The sequence below is a fragment of the Cibotium barometz genome, chromosome 22 (assembly GCF_041138505.1).
Source record: "Cibotium barometz isolate CiBa-2024 chromosome 22, ASM4113850v1, whole genome shotgun sequence".
NCBI lineage: Eukaryota > Viridiplantae > Streptophyta > Polypodiopsida > Cyatheales > Cibotiaceae > Cibotium > Cibotium barometz.
The window spans coordinates 40244413-40258239 of NC_141067.1; the positions used below are offsets into that span (position 1 = coordinate 40244413).

Genomic DNA, 13827 nt, shown 5'->3' on the forward strand with positions numbered 1-13827 from the left:
AAACGCCCGGCCCGCAGGGACCGTCGTCGCAGACGCCAGCAGGCAGCACAGGCTGGCGGACAGGCGACTCCGGCTGGCGTACAGGCACCTATCCGCACTTATGCTCCTGTCAGGGATAGGCGGCCAGCAGGTCCCACCCCGATGGACGAGGATTCAGACTCAGTGCCCGTTGAGGCCGCTGGTGGAGCCTCCCACGTGGAGACCCCGCTCCCACCTCCCCCCGCGGGGGGCCCCCCACCCTCCTTGGAGCAGATTCCTGAGGATCCTGGGCCGCACTCTTCGACCCCCGGCTCCCCTTCCCCTCACCCGGAGAGCACTCCTTCCACCCTTCCGTCTCCCCCCCCAGCCCCCCCTCTCCCGCCTCCCCCGGCGGCCCCCCCTGACACCTATCCTCTGGCAGATGCCTCTCCATCCTCTCCTCGCTCTCCCCCCTCCTCGCCACGAGCCCCCATCCCTCCTTCGGCCTCTCCAGGATACTTCGCCAGACCACCCACTGCCCCGGGGCAGCGCAGCTGGGTAGGCCAGAGCTCAGTCCAGCGGCTGTTCCACCGCCACTCCGGGCCGGTGGAGATGGCGATCCTCGCCTCGCCCGCCACAGAGTTCTCTCCAGCCTCCCCTGGGGGGCCCCCGCGAGTGATGGGGCTACCAGTGGATTACGGTTTTTTCAGGTGCCTCCAGCTGGATGCTGGCCCGTTCGAGACACTGGTCGCGCCCTTGCGAGTTTGCGTGGTGTGCCATCCCTCTCGTTCTCCCTCTGTGGTGAGCAGCATGGTGGCTTTCTCCTTTCCTCTCAGTGTTGCCCCAGACACAGCATGGGATTGCAACTCTGTAGAGGAAGTTTTGCGTGATCAGATACTGGAGTTTTCTCATCACTTCAGTGACTTGGGGCTCACGGACCTATTGCAGACCCGATTACACTCAGCCCGCATGAGCCTGTTTGGTATAGGAGACTGGCGGGCGGATCCGGTCCACACCTCAGTTGAGGCGGTGCTTCTGATTCTCCTCCATGCCGCCCCGAGGGTGCAGCCTACCTTTAGATACATATATGCAGAGGATTGGTCTCACGCCTATGCCCTGGACAGGGCGAAGGCGGAGTGGGGCTGGACACAGAGACAGGTCACCCTTTTTTTGGAGAGACTCCGCACCCGGACAGACAGTGATTATTCTCCCTCCAAGCCGGCGCCCAAGACTCACAGAGTGGAGGGCAGATCATCCGGGCCGGCTGAGAGGGGTGAGCCAGTGGAGGCTGCTTCACTTGCCATAGCTCATCCATGAGGATCCTCTCATGGAACATCCAGGGTCTCGGTGGACATCGCTGCTACATTGGCCGGGGCAGACTTCGCCAGGAGATCCAGAGGGCTCTCGTTGGAGGACCCATCGATATCCTTTTCATCCAGGAGCACCACCTTTCTGCTGGGCGTACCCGCACCTGCGGGAAGATCTTGCCAGGCAGGAGTCACACTTTTTGGTCACCGGCATATGGCCCCCAGGGGAACCAGGGTGGAGTATGCATCTCAGTCAGCGAGCAGCTTCTATCTGAAGTTGTGGACTCTGGCATTCTGGTCCAGGGTCGTGCGCAGTGGATCATCCTTCGGGTTGGGGAAGACCGCATTGGCTTCCTCAACTTCTACGCCCCTAATGGGGCGACCGGGAGAGCCGAGTTCTGGAGCACCATTAGGCAGTCCCTCCCCTTGGCAGACCACTGGTGCCTCGGAGGGGATTGCAACATGCTGGAGGATGCAGAGGACAGGATGGGGGGCAGCCAGGAGACCATTCATGGGCCGGAGCTAGCTGCCTGGGAGGAACTAGTGCTTCAGGTGAGAGGCCAGGATCCGTGGACTCTCCCGGAGTTTGGCAGGTTGCAGGGGAGCCTATCTTTCTCGCGCTCGGATAGACGGGCCACAGGGGTTAACCTATCCCGCATCGACAGATTTTACATTGATGAGTGGGCCTGTGATAGAGGTGGCACAGTGGGCATACTTGCAGGCTCCTCGTTTTCAGATCACTATCCAGTGCTTCTCCAGATTGAGGACCCCACGAGAGGAGAGCAGAGCCAGAGCGTCCGGATTCCAGATTGTCTCATAGAGGAGCCCGAGATTGCGATCGGTGTTGAGCAGGTCTGGCAGGAGCTGCAGTTCAGGAGAGGATCGGCAGCCAGCGATCTTGCCAGTGGCTTGCAGGAGGTTAGCCAGATGCTCAGACAGGCTGCCTTGGACCGGCTGGAGGCTTTCAGAGAGCAGGAGAGGAGCCTACGGAGGAGTCTAGCATCCCTCCAGAGACTCCAGGAGAGGGATCCTACGAGCCCTTGGATCTCAGAGCAGATGGAGTCAGCTCGCACGGAGATCAGATCCATCGAGGAGAGGAGGGTGGAGTTCCGATTCCATGCTCGGGCTTCCTTTTGGACACAGGCTGGGGACAGAGTGACTCGAGATTTCTTTGAGGCGACAGGGCCTCGCTTCAGACGAGAGGGTCTCAGGCGTCTCCGGCAGGCTGATGGCCAGGTTGTGGTGGATCCCCCCAGGGTTCGGGCTATAGCCACAGATTTTTACAGGGACCTTCTCTCTGCTGAGCCAGCAGATGACAGGGTGAGAGAGGCTCGGGAGGCAGTCTGGAGCTTCACGAGACCGGTTGTGCCGGCCCATTTACAGCACTCCCTTCTCTCCCCCTTCTCGGATACGGAACTGGAGGAGGCTCTTCAGGCATTACCTCGGGGCAAATGCCCAGGAGAGGACGGTCTTTCGGTGGCTTTCTTCCAGAGGTACTGGGGCCTCTTACACAGGGGCTTCAGATTGGCATTCCAGGAGATTATGGAGTCAGGAGTCATGCCGGACAGCATGGCTGAGGGTTTGATCCACTTGATCCCCAAAGAGGGAGGAGACAGACTGGAGATTAGACAGTGGAGACCGATCACCTTGCTAGGCACGGCCTACAAGGTCCTAGCTAAGGCGATCAGCAGGCGGCTTCAGCCTCACCTTCCGGACATCATCCACTCCACGCAGACTGGCTTCATCCAGGATAGGAGCATTCTGGATAACATTTTCTCCTTCTGGGAGGCTACGGCTCTGGCTAGATTTCGACAGGAGGATCTGGCAGTGCTCCTTCTCGACTTCGAGAAGGCATATGATCGGGTGGACTGGGCCTTCTTGGAAGGCACTATGGAGAGGATGGGCTTCCCCCCTCAGTGGATCCGTGGGGTCTCTGCACTCTACTCATCGGCTCATAGCCAGGTGCTGATACAGGGCGTGCGCGGAGAGAGGTTCCAGCTCTCGCGCTCGGTGCGGCAGGGGTGCCCCTTAGTGCCCTTTCTTTTTCTTTTTGTGGCGGAGGCCATGAGCACTTTTTCGACGGCACAGGATACAGGTTTGCGGGGCCTCCAGCTTCCCATCCGTACCTCGGAGGAGCTCCTAGACTCGGAGTTTGCGGATGACACTGCTGTCTATCTTCAGGGAGGTGAGGAGAACCTCCGCCGCTTCGCCTTAGCCATGGACAGGTTTTGCAGAGCTTCGGGCGCTTTGATCAACTGGCACAAGTCGTGTGGACTGTGGGTCAGCTCTATGCCCCCCCCGACTTGGAGGCCAGTTGACGGTTTTCAGTGGCTGCCCCCTGGTACTACAGTGCGTTATTTGGGATGTTATGTGGGCATTGACATATCTCCGGAGCAGCAGATAGCCCCCCTTCTTCTGAGCATTCGGAAGAAGCTTCTGTATTGGAGTACCGCTCGTTTATCTCTGGCTGGCCGAGTAGTTGTGGCCAACCAGGTTCTGCTTGCTACTATGTGGTACATCACTTCCTGCTGGGCCTTCTCTCGGGCATGCATTGGCCAGGTGCAGCGGCTCATCAGGAACTTTCTTTGGTCCGGTGGCGACGGGCGGCCCGCCAGGGCCAAGGTGGCATGGGCGGTGATCACTCAGCCGAGGGAGAGAGGCGGCCTGGGCATTGTTGATCCTATTTGCCAAAGCCGAGCATTGCTTGGCAAGTTGGTAGTTCGTGGCCTCCTGCCAGGCGCTGAGCCGTGGAAGGAGTTTCTTGTTTCCAGGATGCTCAGCCGCACCCCCTCTCTTAGCGGCCCCTGGACCCCCAGCATTAGGTGGATCTTTACAGAGCAGCGATCCAGAGGAGTGGGCCTTGGCTTCGAGGAGCGTTTTGCAGCTAGCCTTCTGAGGGCCTGGTCGCATCTGAGGCCGTCACTCTTCCAGACTCCTCCGGGCACCGATGAGGAGCGCCTGAGGCAGCCATTGATCTGGAACCCCTTGATTCGACTTCCCAGTGGCCATATGGTTGGATCGCGGTCTCACGTGTCGTGGGGCCCTTTAAGCTCCGGCCCAGCCCAGTCCCTGGACGACTGGATATGTTTTCAGCAGCTGCCTCTAGAGGCCCAGGAGAGGAGACTCAGTGGGATGAGGGGCAGAGAGTTGATGAGACAGGACATTGAGGCGGCCATCCCCCGGGAGTGGCGGACCCCAGTACAGGACCCTCCACCTCCACAGTGGATGGGTGTCTTTACTCGGCATGAGATCCTTCTAGCGGTCTGCGGCACAGCGGAGAGAGTCGCCCCACTCACTTTCGAGGTGGGAGAGGGTGGCCAGCTTCAGAGGACACGACTAGAATTGGATGGACTCCAGGGTTGTATTCTTCAGAGGGTGCGGGTGGTCGGCTTTCATCAGAGACAGTGGCATGTAGACCCCTCACCGGCCTCGATAGGAGAGGACTGTTCTTGGAGATTATGGGCTTGGGACAGCAGGCCTCTTATTCGCCTTCAGTGGGATCCAGGTGAGTGGTTTTGGCGAGATCCCTACTTGGCCCCTACCAGCCCAGGCATCCCCTTTTTTCAGTACACAGCGAGGCTGGGGCGGCGGATTCAGAGGCACAGGATAGCGAGCACCCCGGCGGCGGCCGAGCATTGGCGGCGACAGGGGCTCTCCCCTGCCTTTCTTAGGGACTTCTGGCAGCGCCTTTGGGCCAGCTTCCGGCCCCGGAAGGTGACGCTTTTTCTCTGGCTCACAGCGCATAGAGGACTGGCTGTGGGGGCATGGCTAGCTTTTGGCAGACACCCAGCGTCCTGCCCTCGGTGCGGCCATGCACAGGAGTCGCAGCGGCACTGCTTATGGGATTGCCCACAGGCTCAGCAGGTCTGGCAGCGCGCTCTCAGGATGGTTTTTGCAGGCTCACCAGGTGAGATGCTGGTGACGTGGGGTGCGGTGGCTTGGGCCACGGACAGCGGCCCGGCCCTTGGATATGAGGACGTCCCTGGCAGCGCGACCATCCAGGTCTCTGACAGGGCGATGGCGGTGGTTCCGACGCCAGACTTCTCATCGGCAGCCCCTCAGGAGGGGGTCGGGCACAGATGGGAGATGATTAGCAGCATGACGGCTTGGCACATATGGAGAGCCCGATGCAGGGAGGCCATTGACCGCCAGGCGACTCCACCGGCGGAGGTCATACAGGCCCTCTGGGTGGACATCATTCACACCTTGAGAGGACACTGGGGGAAACTCCAGGGCGACTCGGATCGCATGAGAGGGCGCCGCAAGGCTTTCCTCCGCACTTGGCACCCTGGTCCTTTCCTCACCGCGAGGGGCGAGGATGTCACTTGGCACTACAGGCCTCCAGTCTGGCTTTTCTCACCTCCCACATGTACTACTAGGTAGCCCCCCCCAGAGAGCGGCTAGCCACGGGGGTGGAGCTCAGGAGTTCACTGTGTTCTATCCCTCCTTGCAAGGTGAGCTTTGTAGCCTTATGGCGTTTTCTCATTAACTAATAGAAGGATCTTTTTCCCGGAAAAAAAAAAAAAAAAAGTATTTCAATGCTCCGAAGGAGCCACATTGGAGTTCAGCGAATTGTTCGCTATCTAGCAGGCACCTATATGTTTGGACTTCACTACAGTCATGGGATCACCCTGCGTGGTGTACACGGACCCCGATTGAGCCGGTGATATCGATTCCTAGTGTTCTCATGGTGGTTATTTGTACTCACTTGGATCTGGCCCTTGCTCTTGGCCTAGCAAGAAGCAGGATACCGTTGCAGGTTCTTCAGTTGAGGCCGAGTACTGGGCCCTCTATGATGCCACCACTGAGGATATGTATATCCGTTAGCTTCTTGAGAAGATGGCGTTCCCATTGACACCGCTTCTACCATCTTCGTTGACAGTCAGAGTGCGATTGCCCTCACCGGCAATCCTATCTTTTCTAACCGTACCAAGCATGTTGGTGTCCATTTTCATTTTACTAGGGAACAGGTGAGCTTGGTATCATCAGGCTCCAGTACATTCCTACGGCGGACAACCATGCCAACATCCTTACAAAGTCCGTCAACCGGCCCATCCTCGAGCGTCTTCGCGAGCGGATCGGCATTGGTCCTCCACCATCACCCTCAGCATCTTGAGAGGGGGACCATCCTCTCCATTCAGATTATTTATCATTGTTGTAGTGGGTGCATGAGTCAGTGAAAACCCCATGAGGGCACTACTCATGTGAAAACCCATTGCATAGCATTTACCATCTTGCATACCCTTTGCATAGCATTTTGTTTTTTTTGTGTTTGGGGCGCATGTGTGAATGAAAACCCAAAATGGGCATTCATGCGTCTAAAAACCTCTTGCATTGTGGCATTGATCCAGAAATGCTTTATGCACAATATATTGGATTCCATCTCCCAACTGTGCAGAACATGTCTCGAGCACCGCCCATACAGGTACTAGAAATGCTCACCAAGGTGTCCACCCTTCCATGAGACTTCATCACTCTCACTAGGGTATCTACCCTTCCATGAAGCCCTTCCACATGTACGCATTTGTGGATTTAGGAGGGCCATGTATCTTTGGCCAATGACGGCCAAGGTGGCCAAAGAGAGATTCTGGTGTTTGTGGATTCGGGAGTGCCATCCTCTCTCGGGCCACCGGCCAAGGTGGCCAAAGAGAGATTTTGGTGTTTGTGGATTCGGGAGGGCCGTCCTCTTGTGTGCCTATAGTGGGAGGCGAGGGAGTGGACATGGCATGATCTAGATGACAGGGAGGAGATTCGTGGTACCCCCTTTTTTTCCACACCGCACGGTTGGGCCTTGGGATCTAGATGCTAGAGGTTGAGGGCATGCCAGCAGTAACAGGACACTGGCAGTCCCAGGGACTCCCTCCTGAGTTTCTTTGAGATTTCTGGAAGAAGCTATGGGAGAGTTTTCGGGCGCAAAAGATCACTCTCTTTCTGTGGGGCTGGCACATCAGAGCTTGGTGGTTAGCACTTGGTTGGCCATTGGAGATAGCCAGCAGTCTGTTCGAGGTGTGGTCATCCCCCTAGGAGTCCTAGCGTCATTGTCTTTTTTTCTTTCTTTCTTTTCTCCCCCATTTGCTTATAGACTAGTTTTATTGATTTAAACTACAATTTGCTAAGTCTCTTGTTTTATTAGTTACTCTGTTACTTGAACTTTGAATGTTCAGAAATTTGTATCTTTTCTTTATGTCCTCATATTCTTTGCAAAACTTTTTCTAGTGCTACCTTGTTTGTGTTTGTTTGTTGTTAAATAACTGCAATTATTCTTTCAGTTTGTCTTTCATGAAGATAGGATTTCTAGGCTAATTTTTGTTAGTTGCGTTAGTATGCCTTAACAGAAGGGTTAAGCTGTACCTCTCTTGGGATGCCCACCTTCAATGAAAGAACAAGATTGGTAAACTCTTGTAAGTAGTGGATAGTTAAGGATTTTAGAATTGATCACCGGTTTTAGCATAGGAATTTTGGGGGGAGAACCCAAGTTGGATCCTGGCTGCCTGCCGGTTTCATGACATTATGAGGTGCAGGAGCATGGGTGTGTGTGTGTGTGTGTGTGTGTAGGATTAGAAGATCTCTCTCAGAGAAAAAGTAATTTAGGAGTTGTTCAAGTGTGTGTATTTGGTAATTGGATTGGTCTGAATGGCCAGGTATTTGATGTGTTTGACGCCAAAAGAGATGGTGTGCTAGAATTTGGGGATTTCGTTAGGGGCCTAAGTGTTTTCCATCCAAATACTTCTGAGGAGGAGAAAGTTGATTGTAAGCTCTTAACGACATTCTCAAACATTCAAGTTGATAGCATGCTCTCATCAATGACAGAGTCCCATGATTTTTTATGAACATTCTTCTTGTGCTGGAAGCAGTTGCATTTAAGCTATATGACTTGAGACACACTGGACAGATTGGAAGAGAAGAGGTGATCTTTGGCATTAAATCTTGAATTATTCCATATTCATTCTCTCCTCTTGTGTGCTGAAGGATGTTGGTTGGTATGGCTTGTGTGGTGACAGGTTAAGCTGATGTTGGTTGCACTATTGGCGGAGTCCAATATGGAGTTATCGAATGAAGTGATTGACATCATTCTAGATAAGGTATCCTTAATTGGTGTCTGTTTTAGAGCTTACCCAAATAAGATGCTCTTCTCTTGGCATGGTCATTTGAGAAAATTTTCTAAAACTAGCATGCTTTTGCTGGGGGGAGAGAGAAATGAAAATGAAATGAAATGATATATTGACGTCTCTAAGAGGCCATAGTGGCCTATGAGACCAAAACTGAAAATACATCTGAAGTTGGTGTCTCATCAAAGAGAACAACTAAATGAGACTAAAAAGTACAATAAACTGATTGTCCTACAGTTATAAGAACAGAACTGTAAGACTCCGAGATGATACTGAGTAGAAAATACTGGAAAATACTGAAAAATGTATATCAGGTAGATCCATGTATGCTGATCAGTTGAAGTGTTGCCCTCTCCTTAGATCAAGTATCTCCGCCATGGGGCTGTCTAGAATGGAGAGGTCGTAGAAGCGAGGTAGGCGCCTCCGATGCCAAGCAATAATGGCTCTGATCTCGCGATGGTGAGGATGCCGTGGTCGGGATCCTGGTGGGCGTGGCCGACGGGCACGACATAAGATAACTGCTCTATCAGTGGTGACTCCCTGGGAGCGTGGTTGGTGCCCTGATGGCCCAATGGAGGAGGTATCAGGAGGTGTGTGGGCTGGGTTGCTCTGGTGCTGGTGCCAAAGAAATCTGTCAAGGTCCTCTGTCTAGGTACATCATGGTTCAGCCTCCTATCTGCCGCCAAGAGGGTCTCTCTGTGTCTCCTGAGCTCAAGTAGAAAGAATCCCAGGCATCTCTGATCCTCAAACTCCATGACCCTGCGTAACGGCCCAAAACCCTCTCGGAAGAGGCAGTGATATCTCCCTCAGATCTCATAATAGATTGTACATCGGCACATGTAGTGTTCCTCTGTCTCTACCTCCTGGTAGCATAGCTGGCAAATGCGGTCATCCACGATCTGAAGCACATATCGCCCTGTCTCAATCTGTAGCTGGTGTGATGAGGTCCGGATCTGTCCAATGGCACAACGTATCCCATGTGATAGGTGTACATCCATGTACGCCGGGCGGGTGATAAAATCATCCGGTGAGAGGTGTAGAAAATGGCTCTTGTAATGAGCCATTTTCGTGCCCAAGGGCTCAAGGGGGCTAGTACATGTCCTCTCTGTGTCCACTCTGATGATATCCATCCTGATCACGCGGTTTTGCTCTGAGCGGGTGAAATCCAAAAATGGACAATCCAGACTGTACTGAAAGGGTGGTAGTGCCTCTATCTGCAAACCATGTAGGTCAAACCATGATCTCATCTGAGTGTACCAACAATGAGTATCTCCATCCTCTGCCAGCTGTATGGATGAGGTCAATGCCAATCGGGAGTACCTTGCTGAGGTAGCTCCCATAGCCGCTGTAGAAGGTAACTGCCTGGAATAGGGCCTCGGTTACTACTGGTGGGGCACCCAGCTCAGCCCGAACAATCTCATGTGGTACTGATGATTTGCTCCGAATCATGCGGGCAATCATCATAATAAGTGGTCTCTCCATTTGCCTCCATCCCTCATCTGTCCCTCTCTGAGATATGTGATGTATATTGGGTCCCCAAATTGGAGCTCCGTACAAGAGGGTCGGTGTGACAAGCGTATCAAATAGCCACAATTTGGTGCGTGGCTCTTGAAACTGTATGTGTGCACACTGCCTCTCAAGTGCCCCCAAGGCTGCATGCCCTCGAGCTAATCTAGCTGTTGCTCCCTCCTTCAGGGAGAAACGCGGTCCTGTGAAAGTAACTCCCAAGTAGACATATGACCTGACGTACTCTACCGGCTCCCCTCGGAAAGTGAACTGAGGCTCTGATCTCGTCACCCATGCCTGTGTGGTGTTAAACACCATAACCTTGGTTTTCCCAAGGTTCACTGTTAGATCTCTATCCGCATAGAAAGCCTGTAATGCATCCAGGTGTCTCTGTAATCCCTCCGGAGAGTCTGAGATTAGAATAATATCATCAGCATATAACAAGTTGGGTATCAACACCCCTGCCAGGCATGCCCTTGGGCCTCCCAATCTATCTACATAATCAGAGACTGCATCAATGTACAGTCCAAAGAGGGTGGGCGATAGCGGGCATCCCTACTGTGGAGGCCTTCCAATTGTGTTCAAAATACCCAATGGTTCTATGAGGGCAAAAGTTGTATAGAAAGTCCATGGAAAAACTCAAAAAGAGACTATCTATGTGTATATCTCAGCATCATAATCATCATGTGGACACATTATAGTGATCATGTGGATGTGTGTGTGTGTGTGTGAGAAAGAAAGAAAGATATATTAAGCGTCTACTAAAGACACAATGGGCCTATGAGACCAAAGTGATACAATAATGTCCATGGCATATCTCATGATGGAATGGAAAATAAAACAGAAAGAAAACATAAACATAGCACTACTTTCGTCAATCCTTGCATTAGTCTTTGTTTGACAGTATCCATCTGGATCAGATCGATGACGGCCAATTGGCTTTGTTTTTCATCCCAACTTGCCAGCCAATGCTGCCAAGGATGTCTGAACCCTGTGGACTTGTGTGCTTGAACACGTAACATGTGATTTCTATGGGTTTCGTAGATGGTAAGCATAAAACCCAAACCCTTTATTCATTATTAAGGTTTTGTGGCTAATGTATAGATGGCAGGTAGACACTACATTAAAAACAGGGTGCACAACTTATAAGATGGGTGGACAATCTACTGAACCAAGCTCCCCATTTATGAGAGAATGTGGACACATCATATTTTGGGCGCCCTCTTTTGTGAGGGGTATGGGGGCATTGCTTTTAACTTGTGTGACTGCTCTTTAAGAAGTTTGTCTCATTTTTTCTTTGTACAATGAAGCAATAAAACATAGCTTTTTACCAAAAAAAAAAAAAAAGTGAGAGAGGGAGAGTTTTATTAAAAGACCCAAAGGGTCTATGAGACCATAAAGAGCTACAATAGTGCCATGAGAACATGATTATGGAAACAAAAAAAATGAAACTGGGTACATTATCATAGCTGGCACCATGGGGAGCATGGTGGATACATGTGAAAGGTTTATCTCCATATCAATGCAATACAAAGGAGCTCATGCAGGTGTGTTGTCATCCCCATCCATCTAGGATGTCTAGCATAGGACTGTAGAGAGACTCGCCATGTCCACTACCAATGGGAAGGTATGTTGGTGGCTGGAGAATCTCCCCAATCTGGAGGTGTCATGTGGAGGGCTGCTGTGGACCAGGCCCCCGTGGACATCGAGTGTGTTGTAGCTGGTGGGCGCGGTCTAGGGTGACTCTAAGAGGTCAAGGTAGGCCATGGGTCGGCACAGGATGGTGGACCTGCCCAATCGTGATCGTCATGGCATGTGATGTATGTCTGTGCAAGTATCCTGGCCTCTGAACATCTTAGGTACAAGTTCTTTATCTACAAAAACATGGGGGCCAAGGTGTAGCCTCTGCATCTGTGACCTCATACAGGCTCTCTATATTTTGTGCTTGTGGTGGAGCACTCCTATGTGTCTAGAGCATCTTTTGGACCTGTAGCTGCCATATGGAGGATTGCCTCGGCTCAATCAGCCTTAGACATCTAGTCTGCTACAATTGGAGTATTCCAATGTGATGTGGGAGGCGGAGTGGTTGGGGTGGGCCTAGTACTGCCAATGTGTGTCACTGAGGGCCTCCATCCTCTGAGAAATGAAATGAAATGTTATATTAATGTCTTCAAAAGGCCAAAGTGACCTATGAGACCAAAGTTACAACCATGTGACATCTGATACACTATCTGGAAAAGAAAAGAAAGGACCGAAGGTAAGTATCTAGCCCTACAATACATCAGTAGGGAGCATCCGGAAGCAGCAACTAGGGAGAGTGGGAAGCTAATGCTACTAGTCAAAATGGGGTGCATGAGTACATGGATACATGAATACATGAATATGGGGGAGTACAAAAGTGACAGTGAGTACAACAGTATATGGCTGGAGTGGTAATCATCCTAGGAGCTCTAGCATGGGTCTCTGCCGGATGAGAGAGAGAGAGAGTTCTATTAACGTCTCCAGAAGGCCAAAATGGCTTATGACACCCAGTACATAAAGAAATACCATGAAGGTCTTACGCCTGAATGTGTGTGTGTGTGCGTGTGTGCGTGTGTGTGTGTGTGTGTGAGAGAGAGAGAGAGAGAGAGAGAGAGAGAGAAGCTTTTCTTTTACAGTTTCTGATGGATAGGGCATAGGCTCTTTTCTTGAGCACTGCCCTGTTCTTGCATAGAACTTTTTCACTGTTGTTTTTAAGTTCTAGGGTTTAGACATCCTCTTGATGTCAAACCCTTTTGTACACTTATGATATAATGCAATTTCAACTGGTTTTACAAAAAAAAAGTGTGTGTGTGTGTGTGTGTGTGTGAGAGAGAGAGAGAGAGAGAGAGACGTTCTATCCACTAAGCCTATTTTGTTGTACAATCTCCACTTGTAGACTTTTGCAGATGCAGATATAAACAGAGATGGCAAGATCGACAAAGACGAATGGAGAAACTTTGTCTATCGCAATCCTGCTCTCATAAAGATGATGACATTACCCTATCTCAAGTACGGCCACACCATCTTTTTCCTTTGCACGTGTCTTTGCTTACCTTTGATTCAAGCTTGTGATCTAGCTCTACAAATGAGCATGCTTGCCATGTATCCACCTTTGTGTGCCATGGGTGTAAATACACTTGCTTTACAAAAGACTATAGTCTCTTAAGCATGTTGTGGTAATGGATGGGAGCAAAGTTATCGTTGTGTTTAGATAAGACCAAGTGGTTCGCCTTAGATATTGTTTGTCTCGTTGCAGGGATATTACAACTACATTCCCAAGCTTCATCTTCCATTCCAAAGTTGATGATTTATCTGCTTAGGATGCATAATGGTGCTGGATTGCCTTTGGTTACCTCCATACTCCCTTCGGTTTTTTAGGGCGCAAAATGCCAAATGCCACCTTCCTATCTGGACAATAATCTGGTCTCTGGTATGCTAATGGCATTGATAGACTGCTGCCACAAATTATTGTGGCTTTTGACAAAGCAGGAGTGGTACATTTCCTTGTTGTATGTAAAAGTTTTCATAGAGCTCCAACAAATATGTAGTATGGGCTTCACCATTTGTTTGAGAGTGGTACATTCCCTTGTATGTAAAAGTTTTCATAGACCTACAACAAATATGTAGTATGGGCTTCACCATTTGTTTGAGAGTTGGGTTTTTTGAGGTCAGAGTCAAAAACAAGGGGTGAATACCATAGTTTGAATATAGGTAGGTTGATGATATTCATTTTTTAAAATAAACATGGTGAGGGCTTTGGTTGCCTCTTCAGTTTGTGCGAGGGAATCTTCATACTCCACCAGCTGGAATGATGGAAGGAACCAGTGGGGAGGAGGGGTGCAGTAATCTGCCTCAGAGAAAATAAAATGTGTTGTGCCTCTAGTCACCACCGCTCTCAGGGACACATCTAAGAATATGGTACATAA

At 51.2% G+C, this 13827-nt stretch overlaps 1 protein-coding gene across 7 annotated transcripts in view; it reads left to right on the plus strand.

The window, feature by feature from the left end:
- Positions 1–13518, plus strand: part of LOC147626604 (calcineurin B-like protein 1) — a 130954-nt gene extending 117436 nt beyond the window's left edge. For 5 of the 7 annotated variants that reach the window (XM_086816669.1, XM_086816668.1, XM_086816667.1 and 2 more), the window contains exons 5-10: positions 7588–7656; positions 7907–8015; positions 8120–8172; positions 8267–8347; positions 12798–12910; positions 13158–13518. In XM_086816669.1, the coding sequence (XP_086672795.1) occupies positions 7588–7656; positions 7907–8015; positions 8120–8172; positions 8267–8347; positions 12798–12910; positions 13158–13221 (489 nt within the window). In that variant the 3' untranslated portion in view covers positions 13222–13518. The remainder of the gene's footprint in view (positions 1–7587; positions 7657–7906; positions 8016–8119; positions 8173–8266; positions 8348–12797; positions 12911–13157) is intronic. The other 2 variants (XM_086816672.1, XM_086816673.1) reach the window with 1 other exon arrangement.
- The last annotated feature ends 309 nt before the right edge of the window (positions 13519–13827 follow it).